The following is a 24,821-nucleotide window of genomic DNA, read 5'->3' on the forward strand; positions in this document are numbered from 1 at the left end:
TACGGTGTGAAGGTTTGTGTGGGGGCCATTATACTGTTTGGTGGGCTAGTGCTGGCCATTATACTGTATGGAGGGCTGTGTGGGAGTCACAGTTGGGGGATCATACTGTGTTAGGGTCACCATACAATAGGGTCATTATACTGTGCATGTGGAGGCTAATTTGGAGGAATGCACCATGGGGGTATCATACTGTGTTTGGGGGGCACTTTTATTGGCATCATACTTTATGGGGGCAATGAAAGAGGGATCTAGGACTTCAGCAGGAGGAAAAGTTGTGAGATCTGCTCTTCTGTAACACAGACAAATATATATATATTTTTTTTTTGGGGGGGGGGGGGGTGCCAATTAGAGCTTCTGCTATGGGACTCCATGATTTCTATGTACGTCCCTGGCTGTAGCCATGTTGGTTGTGGCATTACAGTGATTAGCTGGCCGCATAGCGTCATCGTGTCTATATAAGACCTGGAGACCCTCTGCTCGTCACAGGCTACCCTTAAGACAGGCAGAGTACGGAGAGGTGCTGGTGAGTGAGGGACAGAATTGGCGGTTTAATACTTAGATATGGGTATTCAACAGCAAGATATATATATCCATCTGAATTAACCTTCCTTCTGAGGACTAATCCAGCTGCATATATTACTGGTGATAGCAGGAGTTAGGCAGGCTGGGTTTGTGGACACTGTATACAGCACAATAGGGTCCTTTGCACGTTCTGTCTACTGCTGCTGTTACACATATACATAGCCCTACATATCAGGGATATTTTTTTTTTGCTCTTAATCCTGATTAATTGCTTATAAAGCAATACAGTACACCATTTTACTGCTCCATTTGCTTGTTAGCAGAATACCGCCAGATTTTTTTTATTTTATTTGCATTGCTGTATTGTGGAGGCAGAGAAACTTTTCCATCATCAGACATGATCCCATATTACTGCGGTAATAATACAGCCATTTTTTAGAGCGGGCCAAATATTTCATTTACAGTCAGGCAACTGTGTTTTGTTAAACCTATTCACACTTGGTCGCTGACCAGTACCACATCTATAAGGCCACTTCCAAAAACCGTGGTCATCACACGTGATCCCATATTATGACATTTTTTGGAGTGGGCCAAATATTACACTCTATTTAAAAAGTTCAAGGCGCATGGCAAGGGACAGGGAAGTGAAAGTGATGGTGCATGCATAGGCCAAGGCCGTGGGCAAGATGTAAAGGTGTCAGCTGAGGGAGCACAACAAACACCCACATCATGTCAAACTACCTTCCTGTCCCAATTAGTAGGGGGTCGTGGAACACCACTCTTGAAGCCAGAGTGGTGTGAAAAGGTAGTTGCTGGACAGCAGATAAAGCTTCCAGTCAGTTTGACACCACCACCAACGTGTCTCAATCCTCCTTCCTCCCACCATGCAGAGTGCCCGGAGACAACTGATCCCACACTTGGACACGCCGAAAAGCTGTTCACTTTTCCATTTATAGATTCGGGCCTCTCGCCCGGCACGCTTCAAGCAGGAGATAACATGCAGCGATGCCCAAATATTTCAGCAGCCACGGTCACAAGAAGGCGACAGTGGGAAACTGTCGCAAGAGGTTGATGATGTTGATGAGACACAATTGCTACTAAGTCAGGAGAAGGCTAAGGGTGTGTACGTGGAAGACGAGGTGATGGATAATGAAGTCACTGACCCAACCTGGCAAGGTGACATGCATAGCGAGGACAGCAGCACAGAGGGGGAGGGAGACATAGCACCACAACAGGCAGGAACAAGCAGTGGGGTGGCCACAGACACAAGACGGGCAACTGTACCCAGGAACACAGACACGAGGGAAGTTGCCAGTCCAACTGTTAGGTCTTCCACTGTCTAGCTATTTATTAAAGACTGTCTAGATAGCCTCAAAAGGCCATTTGCATCCTCTGCTATGCCAGCAAAACTACCAGCCTAACCACCACCAGCATGCTCAGGCACATGACAGTAAAGCACCCGACTAGTTGGGCCAATTGGCAGGGTCCAGAAACAGTGTCTGTGGGTGACACCACTGCCTCTGCCCCTGTTATGCGTGCACGCCAATCCCCTGTCCATGGTGCAGATGAAGATGCCTCCAGCCCTGCACCTGTTGTTGCACACTTGCAATCATTACCGTCAGCGTCCACGTCCTTGTCCCAGCGTTTGGTTGTCCCTACCCCTGTCCTTTGAAAGAAAGCGCAAATACGCAGCCAACACCCCACAGTCCACACTACTAAACTCTCACATTTCTCAAATGCTTGCACTTGAAATGTTGCCTTTTAGGCTCGCGGAGAGGGAATCTTTCCGCAACCTGATGGTGGCGGCCATCTCTCGGTACCTAGAAGCCACTATTTCTCCCAGTGTGCCGTCCCCGCATTACACAAGCACGTATTTCAGAACATTACCCGTGCTCTCAACAACGCAGTTACTGGGAAGGTCCACCTAACCACGGACACATGGACAAGTGCTTGTGGCCAGGGATGGTACATCTCGCTGACGGCACACTGGGTTAATATAGTGGAAGCCAGGACCCAGATGTACCCTGCGTCGAAACACTTCCTCCCGACATTGAGGATTCAGTCGGAAGCTGGAAGCACTGCAGCACTGCCTCGGCCAAGCGGCAATAGGTACTGCTGAAGCTAATATGCTTAGGGGACAAACCGCACACCTCTGAAGAGTTGTTGACAGCTGTAACAGAGCAGGCAGAATTGTCACTGTCACCGCTGAACCTACAGCCAGGCATGGTTGTGTCTGACAATGGCCGGAACCTGGTGGCGGCTCTGAAGCTAGGCAAACTCACACAAGTACAATGTCTGGCCCATGTGCTCAACCTACTGGTTCAGCGGTTTCTCAAAACCTACCCGGATCTGCCTGAGCTGCATGTCAAAGTACACTGCGTGTGTGCCCATTTTTGAAAGTCACCTACAGCTTCCGCTGCCTTCGCCATGCTTCAGCAGCATTTGCAGCTTCCAGGTCCCTGACTGGTGTGCAATGTCACCACGCGTTGTAACTCAACATTGCAGATGGTGGGAAGGATTTGTGAGCAGCAGAGGGCAGTTGAGTACCAGCTTCAATATGGTACATAAGAGATGATGAATGGGTATGGATGTCTGACATCTGTGCCGTCCTCCAAAACTTTGAGGACTCCACCAAAATGGTGAGCGGAAATGACGCCATAAGTAGCGTCACCATCCCACTTCTCTGTCTACTGAAACGCTCATTGCTTACAACTAAAGAGGAGGCATTGCAGGTGCAGCATGATGAGATTGAGTAAGGAATCATACAGGGTGATGCCACACAGCCCAGCTTCATCTCATCCCAACGCAGATTGGGTGATAATGAGGAGGAGGAACAGGATCTATTTTCCTACCCACACAACATTCACACAGTCTGTTCAGTGTGGATGGCCTGAAGAAAGGGAGAATGAGGAGGAGGAGGAGAGCATGGACAGTCATCCTCTTGGTCAGGACAGGGAAGACTTCTCTGTTACCAGTCTGGCTCACATGGCTGACTCTAGTCTCCTCTGCCTTACCCTCGCGCGTTGTACGCATTTTGGCCGATAGTAAATTACTGATTGGTCACAGTTCTAGACCCATGTTACAAGGAGAACTTTCTATCTCTCCTTCCCACGGCGGAGAGGTCTAGAAAAATTTTGCAGTACTAGAAGGCCATTGTTGCGGATTTATTAAAAAATTCCCATCACCAAAACACTGGCGGTAGAGGTCACAGTTCGTTGGATAACCAAGGAGTATAGGCGAGAGAGACACAAATACAACGCAGGAGTGGCAGGGGAACACTGTCAAAGGCGTGGGACAGTTTTCTCAGACCCTCCCAGCGCCCAGGCCCTGATGTGCGGGGTACTCTGAGAAGTAGTGAACAGTTTTGGAACATGCTGAAGGAGTACCTCTCCGACTGTACAAACGTCCTCCGTTATTCCTCTGTGCCTTATAATTACGGGGTATCCAAGCAGGACACGTGGCAAGAACTGGCTCTCTACGCCTTGAAGGTCCTGGCCTACCCTGCCGCTAGCGTTTTGTCAGAGCAGGTTTTTAGTGCCGCCAGGGGCATTATAACAGATAGGCGCCTCCGCCTGTCAACTGAACTGAAAATGCTGAAAAGCTGACTCTTATCAAAATGAACAAGGGCTGGATTGGGCCAGACTTCTCAATACCACTGGATGATAGCAGCAGAACATAAAGTGAAATTCAGTGTCTTTTTTGGGAGGGTTTATTCCCATGCACCTTTTTAAACCCAGACATGGGTATACGCTTCCTGATTTTGTCCATTTTCTGTTGTCCTCCTTCACCACCATATCACCAGGGTGACCGTGATGCAACACTCACATAAATTTTTTTAAGGGTGTTTATGATGCCCATAGGAAATGTTTGTTATACAGTATGTTCATGTATACCCCCCAGGGGTAAATGTTTTTCAGCCCATGCATTTGGTGCATGGGCATTACCAGTATATGAAACCCACTCCCTAACAATGGGAACATTTTTTTTAATGAGGTCTTCCTCTATGTCTCTTCAAAGGTGTATTGGGGTTTTTCCAAATTTTGGGCAGGCCTTGCAGTCACTACATATGCAATAACAGTATAGGAGACCTGCTCCTTTATAATGGGAATATTTTTTAAACTGAGGCCCTCTCCTCTATGTTTCTTCAAAGCTGTATTGGGGTTTTTCCAAATTTTTGTCAGGCCCTGAAGTCACTGCATATGCAATAACAATATAGAAGACCCGCTCCTTTATAATGGGAACAACAAAACATAGCCAGCTGATGGCCCTCTAACAATAGTGAGGGCCGGTTGCTGGCCCTTTAAAAATAGTAAGGGCCGCCTGATGGCCCTGTAAAAATAGACTGTGAGACTTTCAGAGTCCCTCCTTCATAAAAGAAACAGGATGTGTCTGATCATGTCTCACACACCACATGGCCAGATAAGGTAGTAAAATGTTAAAATGACACTTACTGGTAAATTTTTTACCATTGAAAGCAATGAAAAAGTGCAAAAACGCATCAAAAACGCTACTTGTGAACATAGCCCAAGGTGTGGAGGAGCAGTTTTTGGGGGTTATTTATGCTGCCTTATATGCAAGTCATTACCCTGAAAAGAATTTTCCTTAACATTTTTTCCAGGAAAATCTGTTTTGTTTTTGTAGGTTTTAGTACGAGTCCGTAAAAGTGGCGCAATACTCTGACAACATTGTTCACAGCAGTGACCTGGGCATCAGATATGCTTCCAAGGGTCTTCCCCATGCTGTTCCCATGTCATTTGAGCACTGTTCCCATAGATTTTGGCAATTTTTAGGCCCCCTGCAGACATCCGGTGGGCCGCCGGAAAAATACTCAAGTTTCCCCATTGACTTACATTGGGCTCGTTACTCGGGTCGAGCAGCCGAGCATTAAAATTTGCTCGACACAAGCAACGAGCACCCGAGCATTTTAGTGCTCGCTCATTACTAGTAACGGAACCAGGGGACTCCGGAAGTGGGACACAGGAGCAGTTAGCTGACAAGTAGGGCAAGACCGGCAGAAATTAACAATGTCTCGGTAACACCCAGGCCAACAGAACCTCTGCAGGACCCGCTTTTGGGTTTTGTCTTCACCTAGATGCTCACCTAAGACATGCGAATGGGCCAAATTTAATACCCTACGTCTATAGGGACCCGGCACCAACAACTGCTCTATCACTTCCCCTCTTGGTTTAGTGGCCGATAAAGCAGCTCCTCAATTAGGGTATGTGCCCACGATGCAGAATTGAAGCAGAAAATTTCTGCAGCGTTTCTCCATGTTCTTGGCAGTAATAAAGCTTGCGGATTTTACACGCGTTTTTGCAGCGTTTTTACATGCGGATTTGACTTGCGTTTTTCAAATGCATTGGGACCTCAAATCCGCATGCGGAAACGCACAAATAATGGACATGCTGCGGATTTTTCCGCAAGGAAAATCCGTTGCGGAAAATTCCACAGCATGGGCACAGAACATGCAGATTTTCAATGGGGATCACGGGACACGGATTACCAAGCGTTTTGCAAGCGTTTACGCTGCGGAATTTCAGCATCCAAAATGCATAGTGGGCAGGCAGCCTTAAGGTGAAATATGGGAACCTGATGTCAGCCATCCCCCCAGAAACACCCAGTTCAGGAATTTCATTCTCATGGGTCTATGTCTCATCCTCGTCGCCAGCAAGGACACACAGGGAGAACTCATCCACCTGTGACTGCAATGGGGATTCTTCATGAACGAACCGGCTCTGGTCTGAGCTAGTGGGCACCCCCGCCTTTCCCCACAAGTCCTAGAACAGCCTGAAGTCCCGCTCGATTATAACAAGTCTCTGACTACACTGACTTCATGGGACTCAGTACCACGGTTTGTCTTTATAGTCACTTGGGCGACAGGGTAGTCCTTGGCGCCCCGTGGCTACAGCGGATGCCCACGTGTTTCCCAGGGATCAACTGGTAGGGGAGTGTGGCCCTTACCAGAGTCAAACTCCTCGAGTCCAAAAGTCCCGACACCAGTACCCCATTTATGGTCACTGGACATGACACTGCAGACAGGGTATGCATAGTATGAACAGCACTTCCCAATGCTGCAGTCCATCTGCTCAGAGGACATAAGACAATGGGTGGCTGTGTGTTCACGCCCGCGGCATCTCCAGCAAATGTCTTTCCCAGCGGCCTTTGGTAAGCCCTCAGCAACTCCCCCCCTCCCTTTCCCCCCAGTTGTGGCTCTACCACTCCTCTTTTGGGACTCTGGCTCCCTCTGAGTACCCCAGTATGGGGATTCAGCACCACCCGACTTCCTTAGGGACTTCTCGACCATCTGGTATCTTTTTACGAGACTAACCAGGTTGTCCGCATTCCGGGGATCTCCCTGAGCAACCCAGACTCACCGGCCTGGGAAGGGTGTGCACAAACCAGTCCATGACAACCCGCTCGACCATCTGGGCTGGATTGGAGGACTCCGGCTGCAGCTACTTCTGTACAAGATGAAGAAGGTCGAACATTTGCGAGCGAGGGGGTTTATCACCATAATACGCCCAGTGGTGAACTCTTTGGGCTCTCACTGACAAAGTCACTCCAGCACGTACCAGTATCTCAGTTTTTAACTTTGAATATTCCTGACCATCCTGTAAGGTCAGATCATAATAAGCCTTCTGGGGCTCACCAGTCAGATAGGACACCAGCACCTCCGCCCACTGCTCCGGCGGTAGCTTCTCCCGCTCTGCCACCCTCTCAAATACAGTCAAAAAAGCTTCCACATCATAGCCTGGGGTCATTTTTTGCATGGCTCGTCTTACCGCTTTCCGGACGAATGAGTCATCACCTGGAGTTGGGGGGAGGGGCTGCTGGCTCGCATGAACTGCGTCTGCGAGCAATTCCATCTGCTGCTGCTGTCAGAGCTGGTCTTCTTGCTGCTGTTGGTGGATCTGTTGCAATAGCAGCTTGCTTGTCTCCTGCTGAGCTTTCACCAGGTGCTTGATCAGGTCCTCCATGTTGTCTGTCGTTGTTTCCTGGGGATCTTGCCCGCACTTCTACTGCCACCTGTGGTAGATCACTCACTCTGCTGTACACGGAGGTAGACACAGGTATTCTGTCTCTTTAAACTTCTGGTTGGTTTATTAAAATTCAGCATAAACCAACAAGGAGTCCATAAAACAAACAGGCCTATCTTGGCATAATGGGTGTCACGGTGCCACTTGTCTGAGCGGTGAATACCGCAGACACCTTTTCAGTGCCGCCTGCTGCAGTGTAATCTACTCCCAGATGACTGATGAAGGTCTTACAGACCGAAACGTCTTTATTAAATCTGGAATTTCTATGAACAATAAAATAATTCAACCTGTTTGAAGAAGCGAGTGCCAAGTCTTTCTTACACTTTGTTGAGTTTGTGACATATTTTCGCTGCATCAAAAATGCAGCGTCTTACAGTTCCAGCAAAGTGGATGGGATTTCTAGAGATCTCATACCCTCTGTGGGTTTTTCTTCACGCAGTGTAAACTGACCTGTGGTGTCTGATTCAAATCTGTATCATGTCAATTTCTCTTGAGAGTACGTTGAGTTTTATGTGCAGATTTTCCCCATAGGCTTGCATTGGATGTGGGAAGTCCACCGGTAAAAAACACATGTCATCTGCACATGACTGTATCAATAAAGTTTTGTCAAAGCCAAAAACTAGGACGTATCAAAAACAAAGGAGCTTTAGTTAAAGGATGACAGCTTTATTTAAAGCATACCCAGTTCACAGCTGGAGGCAGTAGCAATGTAGGAGATTGGTCAGACACAGACTGCAGTCTCCCATGCCCACTTACACACCACAAATATGGCAGCCCATGGGCAGAGGAGTTCAGGAAAATAAAAATGGCAGCCCCCAGCGACAACAGAAAAAAAATAAAAACCAATAAATAAAATACTGTTAAAACTGATATTTAATTTTGTATTAAAAATAATTATAATCAATAATTTTTAATAAAAAAAATAAAAATCACGGCATATTCCATTTAACCCCTACACGACAGTTGACAGAAGTTTACGTCATTTTGCGGGAACCCCTTTTTAAGTCATGGAGATCATGCGGGCACAGGAATAGTGCCCACAAAAATCGCTGATGCGAGCTCAGCTTAAGTGACTGTTAGGAGCGGTTCCTACACCGCCTCAAACCATTTAACCTCCTAAAAGGCAATCGCAGAATTTAGAACGACTCCGTGATGTCATTGCAAGGTTCTGATCGTTGCCATGGCACAACGACATATGGGTCACCCAGCTACGGCAAGCCTGTTAGACCATGCTCAGAGCATGGTCTAAGAGGCTTCTGTCAGTGCAGCACAGACAGGTATAAACCACTATACCAGCGATCAGACTAATAAAAGTTAAAGTCCCATAAAAGGACTAAGTAAACAAGAAAAAAAAGAGTTAAAATATTTTTAATTTTTTTTTATAAAATAAATAAAAATAAATTAAACCATAGGTATATTTATGTAATAATAATAATAATAATAATAATAATAATAATAATAATAATAATAATAAATACACATATTTGGTATTGCTGCATCCAGAATGACCCAACCTCTAAAACTGTCACACTACTTAACTCCTTCAGTAAACTCCGTAAAAAAAAAAAAATTGGCAAAAAAACCTATGCTTCTTCATCATACCGCCAAACAAATTGGAATAAAAAACGCGATCAAAAAGTTATTTATAAACAAAGATGTTATTGCTGAAAAAGTCATCCTGTCCGGCAAAAAACAAGCCGCCATACAGCTCGGTCAGCGGAGAAATAAAAAAGTTATAGCTCTCAGAATAAAGCGATGCAAAAGTAATTCTATTTTCTATAAATAGTTTTTACTGTGTAAAAGCGCCAAAACATAAAAATGTTAAATTACTGTGGTATCACTGTAGTCATACTGACTTTAGGAATAAAGCTGACTTATCAATTTTACCACACGCAGAACGGCATAAAAAAAACAATTCCTGAATTGATGGGTTTTGTTCATTCTGGCTCCCAAAAATTGTAGTAGAAGGTGATCAAAAAAATGTCATGCGGCCGAAAATGGTACCAATAAAAATACTCGTCCCGCAAAAAACAAGCCCTCACATGACTCTGTCGGCTGAAATCTGGAAAAAATATAGCTCTCAAAATATGGGGATGCAAAAACGTTTTTGCAATAAAAACAGTCTTTTAGTGTGTGACAGCTGCCAAACATAAAAACCCGACATAAATCTGGTATCGCTGTAATCGAAACGACCCAAAGAATAAAGTCATCTAATCACTTATAACGCACGAGGAACGACATAAAAAATAAACATAAAAATAAAACCAATGCGTCATCTGCTGTTGATTTGTTCATTCTGCCTCCCAAAGATCGCAGTAAGGCTCGGCTCACATCAATCCTGCGCTCTACGTTGAGCTCTTACACCAGGGTTTCCATGTAAATCTCTGAAATATGTGATTCAGACTGAACCCCCAGTGGAAGATTGCAGTGTCCATCTTTTTAGGCGTGCATAAAAGGGCGGTTGGCCACAGTTTTGTGCACTTTTGAAAAGAAGGACAACGCTGAACAGAGGTCAGACAGAGTCCAGAGTAACTCTGCTGCATCATTATAGTGAATCGATTTGTCGAAGGTTTCACTAGAATCACGTCACTCAGAGATTTAGATGGAAATCCCGATATAAGTGCTTAGCGTATTACGTCAGATAAATGTGATCCCAAATGCTCTGTAAAATGTTCTCAATAAAAGCTTCAACTCAATCTACAAAAACAGCAAGCCCCCACACAGGTCTGTCATGTGTTAACAGAAATATAGGGGGCTTCCACGTTATTGTTAGTACAAAGGCTTTGGAAAAGTGAAATGGCTCCTCATCCCACAAAAGAAATTCAACAAATTCTGTGCTCCCAAATTCATATGCCCCTCTCACTTCTGAGCCTGACTTTTATAGCAATGAGAGCCCGCTTAATTTACAGGTGCATGTCTCCAGAAGCACAAGTGCCCATAATGTATGGGCACTACAATTTACTGTTATGCACTTCGCAGAGGGACTCAGCAAAACTGGCACCAAACCTGTAAAGGCTCAGCCACAGACGAACTTGGCACAAGCTGCCCAGGTAGGCGAGCTCTTGAGGGCCAGGAATTTGGCAGAGCCCAGACAGATGGCATCTGGTGACGCAGCTGGTACCTAGTCGAGGACCAGGTGAGTACCTCTGCAAGAACCCCAGGAAGTGTAACTAGAAGAGAAAATGAGAAAACCCCTGAAAAGATAGCCAAATCTAATGCTAGCACCACTCACTACCAAACACATTGGGAACTGCAATAAACAGCAAAGGACTGAGCAGGGAGCAGTATTATATAGCCTGCCTAATGACCAGGTGTTTGGGAGATAATCAATCATCCCCAGACAGCCACTTGCTGCTAGCTTCAACAGCAGACTGGATAAAATCCCACCATTTCTTAGTGCCAGAAAACAACAGCATCCGGGGTTGTCTGGCAACCATGGAATACAGTGTCCCATTTTCCCCAGGCAGAGAAATAAGTGAGAGACACGGCGTCCCGCGTTCTCACACATCCCACAACACCAGAACGAGACATTTCACAAGATTGGGACAATTTCTCTGCACGCGTGGTAACTCCGCGTCCGGGGTCAGGACAATGGCGGCGCTTGTGACCGGAGAAGCGTAGCACCGGACCTGCTCTATTCCCAGGTGGAAGCAGAGAACCATGGTTAATAACAGTACCTCTCTCCCTAGGAGAGACCTCCGGCCTCTCACCACCCACCTCGTTAGGAAACCTGTTATGGAACTCAGAGATGAGACGATTGGCATGTATATTACCTCTTGAGAACCAGGACCTCTCCTCAGGGCTGTACCCCTTCCAATGAATCAAATACTGAATGGAGTTCTGATCTACGAGAGTCCACAATACTTTCCATCTCAAATTCTTCAGTATTATCAACCAGAATAGGACCTAGGATGGAATCCTAGATAACAGAAGAAAGGAGACATCCCCAAACTCTCGTGGTGTCTATTGTTTAAGGCAAACTCTGCCAAGGCTAAGTATGATCCCCAATCATGCTGAGTATGGGAGCAAGTACATCTTAGATAGGACTCAAGACACTGGTTGGTTTGCTCCATTTGCCCATTAGTTTTGAGGATGGTATGTAGATGAAAATGAGAGTTCCGACCTGAGGCATATACAGAGAGCCCTTCAATTCTGGAGATAAACTGGGACCCACGATCAGAGACAATATTCAGAGGAACCCTATGTAATCTTACCAGCTGAACAAGGAACAAATCAAGTCCAATGCACTGGGCAACTGAGCCAAAGGAACCAAATGGCATTGTTTAAAAAAAAAAAAATCGGTCCACAATAACCCACACCGTAGTCATACCCTTGGAGTCAGGGAGATCCATGGATATGTGAGACCAAGGACATACAGGAATGGGCAAAGGGAGAAAATTCCCTGCCGGGGCAACGCGAGGCACCTTGTTCCTGGCACAGATCTTGCTTGCATTAACATAAGCTTCAACAACCTTACCCAATGAGGGCCACCAATACTTTCTGCTCAACAGTTGACAGATCACTGTAATGCCCGGGTACACTGCTGTGACAGAGTCATGACACTCTCAGTAAACCCAACCATAACTGCACTGGAAAGAATAATTTATCATGAGGTGTGCTGGATGGAGCTATCCCCTGAGCCTTATCCACCTCCCAAGCTAAACTGACAGAAGAGACTACAATGCCATTAGGAAGAATGAAATCAAGTTCCGTCATTTCAGACTCACTAGGACAAAGACTCAGAGAAAGGGCATCTGCCCTAACATTCTTGGTCCCAGGGAGGTAAGAGATCGAAAAAATTGAATCTGGCAAAAAACAAGGCCCATCGGGATTGTCTCGAGTTTATAGCCTCTTAGAATTCTCTAAGAGGCTCAAGGAGATGCTTTCACTGTTCCAGAGAAAACTTTATGGCAAGAAGTTCACGATTGCCAATGTTATAAATTGCTGTCTGGAGGAGAGAACTTCCCAAAAAAAAAACCACACAAGGCCTCAAATGCGTTAGAGTGGTGGAACCGTGGGAGAACACCGCTCCCACCCCTACCTCAGAGGCATCCACTTCCACCACAAAAGGCTTATTGACATCAGGCTGAACCAAAACTGGAGCAGAAGAAAAGGCCTTCTTAAGTGTATTAAAGGCCTTATTGGCCAATTAGACACTTCTGCCCCCTTATGGGTAAGGTCGGTGAGAGGTTTCACCACCTTGGAAAAACCCTTAATAAACCTCTGGTAATAATTGCCAACACCCAAATAAAGCTGCAATTCCTTGAGGTTAACCAGTTGTGCCCACTTCAACACCGCCCTCACTTTCTCGGGGTCCATCTGAAACCCCGTGGGGGACAGAATGAGTCCCAAGAATCCCAACTTCTACACTTAAAGAAAATGATCCTCCAATCTTTTCAGGACGGTGCGCACAAGGTCCCTGGAGAAGATAAGGATATCATCGATGTAAAACAATAACACAAATACCCAAAAGATCACGGAAAATATAATTTACAAGCATTTGAAACACAGCGGGGGAATTACAGAGCCCAAAGGGCATGACACAATACTCATTATGACCCTCAAGGGGTATCGAAGGCCGTTTTCAACTCATTCCCCTCCTTGATGCGAACAAGATTATAAGTCCCAGATCCAGGTTAGTAAACCAACTTGCCCCCACCAGTTGGTTAAAAAGGTCAGGGATGAGTGGGAGAGGGTAGTAATTACGTACACTTATGCGACTGAGCTCACGATAGTCAATACATGGTCTCAAACCGCCATCCTTTTTGGCGACAAAAAAGAAACCTGCTCCAACCAGGGATTTAGAAGGGTGGATAAACCCATTTTTCAAACTTTCCTGAATATATTCTCTTGTGGCTTGCCTCTCGTGTTCTGACAGGTTAAAAATTCTGCCCTTATGTAATTTTGCCCCCTCAACGAGCTGGATGGATGTCATAAGTTATACAGGTGCTTCTCACACAATTAAAATATCATCAAAAAGTTAATTTATTTCAGTTCTTCAATACAAAAAGTGAAACTCATATTATATAGAGTCATTACAAGCAGAGTGATCAATTTCAAGTGTTTATTTCTGTTAATGTTGATGATTATGGCTTACAGCCAATGAAAACACAAAAGTCATTATCTCAGTAAATTAGAATACCTTATAACACCAGCTTGAAAAATGTTTTTAAAATCCGAAATGTTGTCCTACTGAAATGTATGTTCAGTAAATGCCCTCAATACTTGGTCGGGGATCTTTTTGCATCAATTGTGTGTGGTGGCTCTTGAAGCAATGACTCCAGCAGCAGTCCACTCCTTGTGAATCTCCCCCACATTTTTGAATGGCCTTTTCGTAACAATTCTTTCAAGGCTGCGGTTATCCCGGTTGCTTGTGCACCTTTTTCTACCACACTTTTTCCTTCCACTCAACTTTTCCATTAATATGCTTGGATACAGCACTCTGAACAGCCAGCTTCTTTAACAGTGACCTTTTGTGGCTTACCCTCCTTGTGGAGTGTGTCAATGACTGCCTTCTGGACATTAGTCAAGTCAGCAGTCTTCCCCATGATTGTGGAGCCTACTGAAACAGACTAAGGGACCTTTTTAAACATGTAGGAAGCCTTTGCAGGTGTTTTTGTTAATTATTCTAATTTACTGAGATAATGACTTTTGTGTTTTCATTGGCTGTAAGCCATAATCATCAACATTAACAGAAATAAACACTTGAAATAGATCACTCTGTGTGTAATGACTCTATATAATATGAGTTTCACTTTTTGAACTGAAGAACGGAAATAAATGAACTTTTTGATGATATTCTAATTTTGTGAGAAGCACCTGTATGTGGAGGTAATTTCAGGGAGACCTCTTCGAAGAACACTTGTGGGAACTCTTCCACAAAGCACGGGACCTGGGAGGTTGAACCTACTACTTTAGGAGACTTAATACTGCAAAGGGATTGGCAGTTGGAGGACCACTTAACAATAGTCCCCCTTTGCCAGTCAATAATAGGTTTATGAGTGTGAAGCCAAGGGAGACATAACACCACAGCAGTAGGAAGATCCTGGAAAATAATACTCTGGGCAAAGGGAGAATTATCAAGAGAAGATCTCTGCTACTGGAAGTGGAAAGGAAGAACAAAGACAAAGCAATTTAAATAATAAAAATATGGGAGGAAGAGAAACCAATCACAAACTAAAATGTTTTTATACAAATGCACAAAGCATGGGCAACAAACAAGGAGAATTGGAACTACTAACGCAGGAAAAGGAATATGATGTCATTGGAATCACTGAAACTTGGTGGGACGATACACATGATTGGAATAAAAGGCTAAAAGGATACAACTTATTTGCAAGAAACAGACTTGATAAACGAGGAGGAGGTGTCGCATTGTATGTTAGAAAAGCGAATATCTGCACAGAGATTGAAGCTTCAGAGACTGGGAGTTCTGTGGAAACTGTTTGGGTAAGAATACAAGGAGAGAACAACGGAAAGGACACCATTGTAGGCATTTACTACAGGCCACCTGGGCAAGCTGAAGATATGGATGAACTCTTTATGTATCAAATGACCAAGTTCTCCAAAAAATATGACGTAGTGGTCATGGGAGATTTCAACTATCCAGACATTTGTTGGGAATCTCTCTCAAGTAAAACTAACAGGTCAAGCAAATTCTTATCCTCTCTTGCTGACAACTTTATCTTCCAAAAGGTAGGGGAGAAAACAAGGGGATCTGCTACTTTGGATCTAATCCTTATAAACAGGGAGGAAATGGTTGAGGAGGTAAAGGTGGCTGGGACCCTAGGAGGCAGCGATCATGCTATTATAGAATTTTGGATAACTAGAGGAGGAAGACATGTGAAGACTCAAACTTCAAGGTTAGATTTTAGAAAGGCAGATTTTAAGAGACTCAGAAAGAGAATAGGAGGGATCCAATGGCTGGATGTCCTTAAGGACAAAAATGTCCAGGAAGGATGGGAAATTTTTAAAAATGAGATTCTCAAAGCACAATCGTTAACAATCCCGAAAAGTAGGAAGAATGGGAAGCATTTAAGGAAGCCAGGATGGATGAACACAGAACTTAAACACATGCTAAAAAGAAAGAAAGAAATGTTTATTAAATGGAAAGAGGGAGGCATATCTAAAGAAGATTATAATGCAGTCTGCAGATCCTGCAGGGCACGTATCAGGTTAGCTAAAGCTGACAATGAATTAAAGCTTGCAAGAGATGTCAAAAGCAATAAAAAAGGATTTTGGGGGTATGTCAAAAGTAAAAGAAAAGTCAAAGATGCTATAGGATTTTTACAGGATGAAAATGGAGAAATGGTAAGAGAGGATGTTGAGAAGGCCGAACTTTTTAATTCCTATTTTGCATCTGTTTTCTCTCAGAAAGAAAATGTAACATCAACTGATCTTCACTGTCCTTTTAAAGGAATAGAGGAATCCAAGTTATCTGTAAACAGAAAGATTGTGAGGGAATATTTAGCTAACATAAATGAGTTCAAGTCTCCAGGTCCAGATGAATTACACCCCAGAGTACTGAAGGAGATCGTAGAAGAAATTTTAGAACCACTCTCCATAATCTTTGAAAATTCTTGGAGAACAGGAGAAGTCCCAGAAGACTGGAGAAGAGCAAATGTTGTTCCTATCTTCAAAAAGGGGAAGAAGGTGGACCCAGGGAACTATAGGCCTGTGAGTCTGACTTCTATACCAGGAAAGATCTTTGAACAAATTATTAAACAACATGTATGTAAGTACATGGATAAGAATGAAGTGATTAACCAGAGTCAGCATGGGTTTGTAACTAACAAGTCATGTCAGACTAACTTAATTTCCTTCTATGACAGAATCACTGACTGGGTGGATCAGGGAAATGCTGTAGATATAGTATATCTTGACTTCAGCAAAGCATTTGACAAAGTATCTCACACCATCCTTATTGAAAAAATGACCAAGTATGCAATGGACCAGGCAACTGTTAGGTGGATTCATAACTGGCTTAGTGATCGGACTCAAAGGGTGGTTGTAAATGGCTTCACATCCAGCTGGATGAATGTCTCAAGTGGGGTACCACAGGGCTCCGTCCTGGGACCTGTATTGTTCAACATCTTTATCAATGATTTAGATGAAGGAATTGAGGGTAAACTGATTAAATTTGCTGATGACACAAAGCTAGGAGGGATAGCTAATACTAGAGAAGAGAGAGAGAGGATTCAAAAAGACCTAAATAAACTGGAGCAGTGGGCAGCAACCAACAGAATGGTTTTTAACAGGGAAAAATGCAAAGTACTACATCTGGGCAATAAAAATGAAAAAAGCATATACAGAATGGGAGGAAGAGAGCTAAGCAACAGTACATGTGAAAAAGACTTAGGTATACTAATAGATCATAGACTGAACATGAGTCAACAGTGTGATGCAGCAGCAAAAAAAGGCAAATACAATTCTGGGATGTATTAACAGAAGCATACAGTCTAGATCACGTGAAGTCATTATCGGTCTTTACTCCTCTTTGGTCAGACCTCATCTGGAATACTGTGTACAGTTTTGGGCACCACATTTTAAAAAAGACATAGACAAACTGGAGCAAGTTCAGAGAAGAGCGACCAGAATGGTGACTGGTCTGCAAACCATGTCCTATGAGGAACGGTTGCAGGATTTGGGAATGTTTAGCTTGCAAAAAAGAAGACTGAGAGGAGACTTAATAGCTGTCTACAAATATGTCAAGGGCTGTCACATTGTGGAAGGATCATCTTTATTCTCATTTGCACAAGGAAAGACTAGAAGCAACGGGATGAAACTAAATGGGAGGAGACACAGATTAGATATTAGAAAAAACTTTTTGACAGTTAGGGTGATTAATGAGTGGAACAGGCTGCCACGAGAGGTGGTGAGTTCCCCTTCAATGGACGTCTTCAAACAGAGGCTGGACAGACATCTGTCTGAGATGATTTAGTGAATCCTGCTTTGAGCAGGGGGTTGGACCAGATGACCCAGGAGGTCCCTTCCAACTCTACCATTCTATGATTCTATGATTCTAAGATAATGTTATAGAAGCATCGAAGGAGATAAGAGAAACCTCCAACTCCTTGGCCACGGCAGCATTTAAAAAACTTAGCTCAACAACAAAAGCATAACCCTCCACACTCTTACTGCTAAACATGATAACAATGGGTAAAATAATTTCTTTGCTGGGGGTACCTGAGCGCCTAACTGGGGATCCCCGAAGCCAGCTAGGCGTGGTCGTTTCCCACTGGCTTCAGATGTGGACATTCACGAACCAGATGGCACGAGGAACAGCATAAAAGACACTGTCACTGACACCATCTTTGCTGCCTTGACTCCCGAAAGGTACCAACTCAAGCAGCATGGATTCTCACTCAGCCTCAGGACTGGCAGAGGGTATAGATGAACTCCGCCCGAGGGACAATTTTTCCCGACATCTCTCCCGTCTTCTCCAATCAAGTCGCACAACTAAAGTAATGGCGGCCTCCAACGACCTGGGAGGATAGTGGTCCACTAGCATATCTTTAATATGTTCATTAAGCCCAGACAGGAAAGTACTACGAAGAGCGGTATCATTCCACCAGTCTCTATGGCCCACCTACGAAACTGGGAGCAGTAGTCCTCCGCAGTAAGGTCCCGCTGACACAATGCCTTAAGATGGAATTCAGCTAAAGCCACCCGGTCCACTGGCTTTAGCTGAATCTGAGCCATAGCAGAATGGGGCAGAATCTGTCCCTGAATATGCCCCATAGCCTTAAAAAATTCATCCACTGACAAGAGTATGGGTGAACCTGAGGGTACTGAAAATGCCCAGGCCTGGGGATTCCTTCTAAGAAGGGAAATAAAGAGACCCACCAGAGCACCTTCATTCCCAGAGGAAACAGGACGAAGTTGAAAATATAATTTGCGCCCCTCCTTAAAATTATTAAACTGTTTCCGATCTCCCCCCAAAAAATCAGGAAGGGGCACCTTAGGTTCTATGGGAATGACCCCCGCTGTAGGACTGAGGTTAGAACTTGTCTGTGTCGGCGGAACCCTCTGAGCCAGGGTCTGGCTATGCTGGTTTACGATGCCCGCCAAATCCTAGAACATTCCCAAAAGACCCTGCATCTGCTCAGTAAGCTGCTTGACCGCATCCATTTTTTTTTAATATATAAATAGCTGTTTAATCTGTTATGCGCTTCGCAGAGAAACCCAGCAAGACTAGCACCAAGTCAGCACAAGCTGCCCAGCTAGGCAAGCCGGGCTGGGAATACTCTTCACCCAGCTCCCAGTAAATGGAAGGGGGACTTTGGCAGAGCCTTTCCCAGGCCCACTGTCGCCAGACAGCTGGGGTCAGGTGACATGGCTGGTGCCTAGTTGAGGACCAGGTGAGTACCTCTGCAAGAACCCAAGGAAGTGTAACCAGAAGAGAAAATGAGAAAACTCCTGAAAAGATAGCAAAACCTAATGCTAGTGTCAGGGTAAGAAAGAATATATATTTTCTCCACTTTTATACACTTTGCTTATGTACTAACCACCATTTTGTGTCTTATAACAATAAGCTTTCCTTGCTACGTGTTACTTAGATCGAAATTTATGCTAAGATGGCGCCGGTATCAGCCAGCACCTGTTTCAGAGAAATGAAACCGAATCATCAACTGACGGTTGTCTGCCCAGAGACTGAGTTAAGGAGATGTGGACCAATCAGGAGTGGCCGGATACTAGACATTTATGGCTTACCCCGCCCCGAACAATCCATTTATGGCTTACCCCGCCCCGAACAACCCCTTTCCCCTCCCCATTATGTAGTGTATTTAGGTTTGTGCATGCGGAAATAAAAGCAGAACATTGCTGAGATCGTGGCTTGCCAGTAGCCTTCTGAGCATGCTCTGAGTTTGAACCAGCTTGTTGTCTGACTCATTCTTTGAATGGTTGACCCATGCTCATAGCCTTAATTTGGAGTGACTGGAGGACGAGTGGAATGTCGCTACGACCCCGACACTAGCACCACTCACCACCAAACACATTGGGAACTGCAATAAACAGCAAAAGACTGAGCAGGGAGCAGGATTATATAGCCTGCATAATGATCAGGTGTTGATTACCTCCCAATGATCACCAGACAGCCACTCCCTGCTAGCTTCAACAGCAGACTGGACAAAATCCCACCATTTCTTAGTGCCAGACAAAACAGCATCCTGTGTTGCCTGGCAACCTGGGAAGACAGCGTCCCATCTTCCACGGGCAGAGAAATCAGTGAGAGACATGGCGTCCTGCATTCTCACACATCCCACACCAGAACGCGAGGGTCCACAAGATTGGAACAGTTTCCCTGCATGCGTGGTAACTCAGCCACCAAGGTCAGGACAATGGCGGCGCTTGCGACTGGAGTAGCGTAGAATCGGACCTGCTCCATTTGCAGGTGGGAGCACAGGGGCTCCAGAGGGGGGGGGGCGAATTGCTCTGTTTACCAGGGGCTGGAGAATTGTGACATGGTAGGAGCTGTGTGAGGGATTTTTAGAAATGCCAATAGGGAATATCTTCAGGTATGACGTATCATACCTAAGATGGCGGCTAACTTTCATGACACCTCCCCCTATAAGATGGCGCGAGGGGGTAACACATTCCTGTGTTCTCCCATGCGTCCTTCTGCACTCTCCCGTTGCCGGGATAACCCACCAGCGTTACCGTGGTCACGGCCTCTTCTGTGGCGAATGGAGAAGTGATACTGCTGGAGAGCGAGGCTCCAGCGTAGCAACCTTCCATTCGACCCAGAGACCGTGTGTAACCAGCTGAGGGGGTTGTGGTCCATCTCCACGGTGAAAAGGCTCCTGTACAAGTAGGGCTGCAGACGCTGCAAGGCCCATACAATTGCCAGGCATTCCTTTTCCACCGTGGAGTAGGCCACCTCCCGTGGCAGTAGCTTCCTGCTCAGGTACAAGACAGGATGTTCCTGGCCTGTCGTGTTGACCTGACTTAGCACAGCACCGAGGCCAAAGTCACTGGCGACGGTCTGTACCACAAAAGGCCGGTGGAAGTCGACAGCTTGAAGTACAGGGGAGCTACTTAGGGCGGTCTTGAGTGCCCTGAAGGCTGTCTCGCAGGCGACAGTCCAGTCGACTGCGACAGGCAGCCTCTTCTTGGTGAGGTCCGTCAGGGGCTTGGCCAAGGTGCTATAGTGTGGAACGAACCTCCTGTAGTACCCGGCAGTCCCCAAGAAGGACAGCACCTGCTTTTTGGTCCTGAGGGTGGGCCAGGATGCGATGGCATCCACTTTTCCAGGTTCTGGCTTCAGAACACCCCCGCCTACCCGGTGACCCAGGTAGAGGACCTCACTCATGCCCAGCTGGCACTTTTCCGGCTTGATGGTCAAGCCAGCCCGGTGGATTCGACCGAGCACCTGCTGCAGGTGCTATAGGTGATCCTCCCTGGCGGGACTGAAGACTGCAATATCGTCCAAGTACGCAGCCGCGTACCCTCCAAGTCCCTCAAGCAGCGTATTGACCATCCGCTGAAAAGTGGCAGGGGCATTCCTCATGCCGAATGGCATCACCGTGGACTCGTATAGTCCAAAAGGGGTGATAAAGGCAGAGCGTTCCCTTGCCGCCGGGGTCAGGGGAATCTGCCAGTATCCCCGGCTCAGATCCATGATGGTCAGGTACTTGGCCCGCTGGGGACACTCAGCCCTAAAGTGTCCTGGCTTGTTGCAATGATGACAACGTCTTACGTCTGTTCCTTGCCTGGAGAGGGCAACAGGGGGATACACCCCTTGTGTTCTGGGGGCTGGGGAAACAGGGGCAGGATTGGGCTTACCCCCTCTCCAGGTGCTGCTGGCAGACTTCTTCGGCTCAGGCGCCCTGTTATTGGCATACTCATCTGCCAGAGCAGCTGTAGCAGAAGCCCCCGTTGGTTTTCGGTCATGGAGGAACTGTCGGAGGTCCTCTGGGCAGTTCCACAAGAACTGCTCTGTGACGAATAGTTCCTGGACCTTCTGGCGGGTAGTAAGCGCTAGACCTGAGGTCCAGTGCTCTGCGGCTCTCAACAGCGCACACATATGATTGGTCCAGGTGTCCTTGGGGCCACGCAGCAGGCTCCTGAACTTCTGGCGGTACGACTCCGGAGTGAGGTTGTACTGCAGGATCAGGGCCCGCTTGATGCTGTCGTAGTCCTGTACCTCCCCTGCAGGTAAGTCCCCCAAGGCATCCAGGGACTTACCCCTCAAACGGGGGGTCAGGTATATTGCCCACTGATCCCGGGCCAGTTGGTGTTGAAGGCAGGTCCTTTCGAATGCCAACAGAAAGGAGTCCAGGTCTCCATCTTTCTCAAGCAGGGGGAAGTCCTCGGCTCGGACTTTACAGGTCTTCGCCTCCTGCTGTGCTGGAGGTGCAGGAAGGAATCCACGCTGAGTCAGGTCCAGTTGATGCTTGCGCTCCGCATCTCGTTCTGCACGCTCCGCCTCTTCTATTCGCCGGCGTTCATCCATGAGGAGCCGAAAAGTGGCGGTGTCCCCAGACCGCTGACTGGCTAGGGCCGATTGCAGGAGGGCATCCATGCTGGACAGGCTGTGGTGGGCAGTCCACTGCAGGACCGAGTACTGGGGTCTGGCTCATTGAGGGGCCCGAGCTGAGCTCCTCCCCGCCGTGAGTAACATTGTCCTCCCCAACTGCTCACCGACCAAAGCATTGGTCTTCTCCTTCACCTTGTTCCTGGTGCCTTCTGCCATCTTGGTAACCTTGGGTCACTGACACCGCTGCAACCCTGAGTTTGCACACACCTTGTTATAATTTTACTCTGACCGTCTAGTGTTGGGCTGACCTTAAGACTCCAGCAGTGGAAATTACCACTGGCAGTCTTTAGTGTCTGTGAGTAGGGATCCCAAGTACACTATACTCTGCAATCCCACCGCTCTGCCACCAATGTAATGAAATGCCGGCCGGTAAGTGCAGCTCTCTGGCGCCCCCTTACCTCTCAGGTGAGTCAAGGTACTGCACCTAGAGTAATTAGTGCCAGGAAGCTGCTACCAGCGGGGGAAAACACGGTGGTGTGTTGTTCCTTACACGTCACCAATCCGTGACGCCACGATACAGGCACAACTCTCTGGCGCCCCCTTGCCTCTCAGGTCAGTCAAAGTACTGCACCTAGAGTGAGTAGTCGCCGGAGAGGCCGTCCTGTAGCCCACTGGGTATTTGAGGCCCTCTGCAGTGAGGGCGGTATATATATTTCCCTGGCTGCGCCAGTAATATATATCCAAACCTCCAACCGTCAATGCCAGCCTTCCTCAAATCCCCCAGATGGTATGCTGCCACCAGTTCTCGTTTGATACAAGCCCGGTCCGTTAATAGACTTGTATCGGGTCAGGAACCAACCCAATAGCATTTCAGCCAAGCGTTTCCGGACCAATGGATTCGTATATGCAGAGTAAAGGATACAGCCCACGATTAATTTATGAATTTAATCGATTATAAGAATACACTAGATTACAAGGCTATACAATTAACTATACAACGGTATTTGGCCAGAATAAGATATAACAATTAGGATTACAAAACACAGGAATAACAATGATAAATCAGTTACCGTTCTTGTGGTGCAAGGGAGGATTTGCTATCCCACAGGTTCAAGCTTAGTTGCAGACGTCCAGGCCTCAGTAGCACATGGCAAAGGTGCTCCTCCCACTCAGAGACCTGGACCCGACGTTAGGAGTTGTTCACATCATCTCCTGGGTCCAAACAGAGGGTTTCTGGCTGTCAGCTATAATAAAGTCCTGTCACGCCCACTCTTGGTGATGTCAGTTTACTAAGCCCCGTCCCCCTTTACCACTGCCAGTTTTGGCTCCATTTGGGAAAAGTACCCATAACTTTCCCTGGGGTGATCCCATCGTATCACCAGAGGTCTCGTCGTGATCCTACTCTTCTGGGGAAGCCATTGACTCTAAACACGCCTCCCTGGGACCTTGTATATGGTTCTTCTAAATATCTAGCTTTCCAGGGCCCTCATGGATTTATAAGTCCCATGATTGTGTCCGCGGGCACCTTTCCCACATGATACAAGTTAGGGAACCCGAATAAAATGTATCGCGTGGTTATGAATTGATGGTGTATCTGTAGCTTTTGGTGGCCATTTTCCACAAAGAAAGCACATGGTTCCTTGGGACAATGGAGAGGTTTGCAGGCTTGCACAAACGGTTTGCTTCTGGTTTCAAGTGACAGCCAGGTGTTAATTACCCCCCTGGGGCCTAGCTGACTCTGTCCAGTTTGGACACAACAGAGCTGGCCCATCTATTTACCATATCAAAGAAGTTTCTGGAGACTGATCTCCAGAGGTGGGGGCGAATTGCTCTGTTTACCAGGGGCTGGAGAATTGTGACATGGTAGTAGCTGTGTGAGGGATTTTTAGAAATGCCAATAAGGAATATCTTCAGGTATGACGTATCATACCTAAGATGGCGGCTAACTTTCATGACAACCTTTATTATCCGGGTTACATTATATTAGGGTCTTTGTTTGTTTGTTTTTCATTTTCACAAAATAAATCCAAGTTTTATCAAAATTAAAAGGTTTTCATTTCTTATCCCTGTTCACATTTATGGTTGTTACTAAACACACCATCTTAGGGGTAAAGACTAAGATCAGAGTTATCTCCACTCCCAATCATTATGGCCAGAGCCCGGCTGTCAGTCACGGTTATTTGGGGGGACGTCTCCATGTTCTGTATTCTGTCACCAAACACGGACATGAGATTAATAGGAGCTAATGGTTTCTGAGTTATAAATGAAACAAATTCTTTCCTTCATCAGAACTGACATAAGATGATGAAGAAATCGGCCGCTCACATAAGTATAATTCATCTCCAGCTGTATATTATCATCCATATTATAAATGCACGACCTGTGACATCACATATAACAGGATCACATTATTATCTATTCAGATTGTGGCTGAACAGTGAATATTCATCTAAAGCTCCTCACCTGGGCGGTTATCTGTAGGGGTCTCCTCTTTACACCGCTGATCGCCCCTCTCATTTCTCTCTGGAGCATTCATATTGTTCAGATCTTTATCTGGATCCAAAAGCTGCAAAACAAATATTGTAAAAGTCCCCGATGATTGGAGAAGTCACCGGGAATAATGGTGAGAAGATCCGGCCATGTCTGTGGTCAGCTGTGATCCTGCCGTCTCCACCGCTCTCATTACACAAGTATAAAACATCTAATACTGGAGGAGAAGACAAGACTGAACACAAGGAGGTCACAGCCATCTACACATCATAGGGGAGATCTCCATCTACCTG

At 46.1% G+C, this 24,821-nt stretch overlaps 1 protein-coding gene across 1 annotated transcript in view; it reads right to left on the bottom strand.

Annotated features, from left to right (window-relative positions):
- LOC141271973 (uncharacterized) overlaps window positions 1-24,601 on the bottom strand; it is a 31,176-nt gene extending 6,575 nt beyond the window's left edge. Inside the window, exon 1 of the mRNA XM_073682231.1 lies at window positions 24,502-24,601. Within this exon, the coding sequence (XP_073538332.1) occupies window positions 24,502-24,574 (73 nt within the window). The 5' untranslated portion in view covers window positions 24,575-24,601. The remainder of the gene's footprint in view (window positions 1-24,501) is intronic.
- Window positions 24,602-24,821: the final 220 nt, after the last annotated feature.

This window comes from Phyllobates terribilis, unplaced genomic scaffold, assembly GCF_046119375.1.
Source record: "Phyllobates terribilis strain yellow unplaced genomic scaffold, ASM4611937v1 Scaffold_1__5_contigs__length_1240528914, whole genome shotgun sequence".
Taxonomy (NCBI): Eukaryota; Metazoa; Chordata; class Amphibia; order Anura; family Dendrobatidae; genus Phyllobates; species Phyllobates terribilis.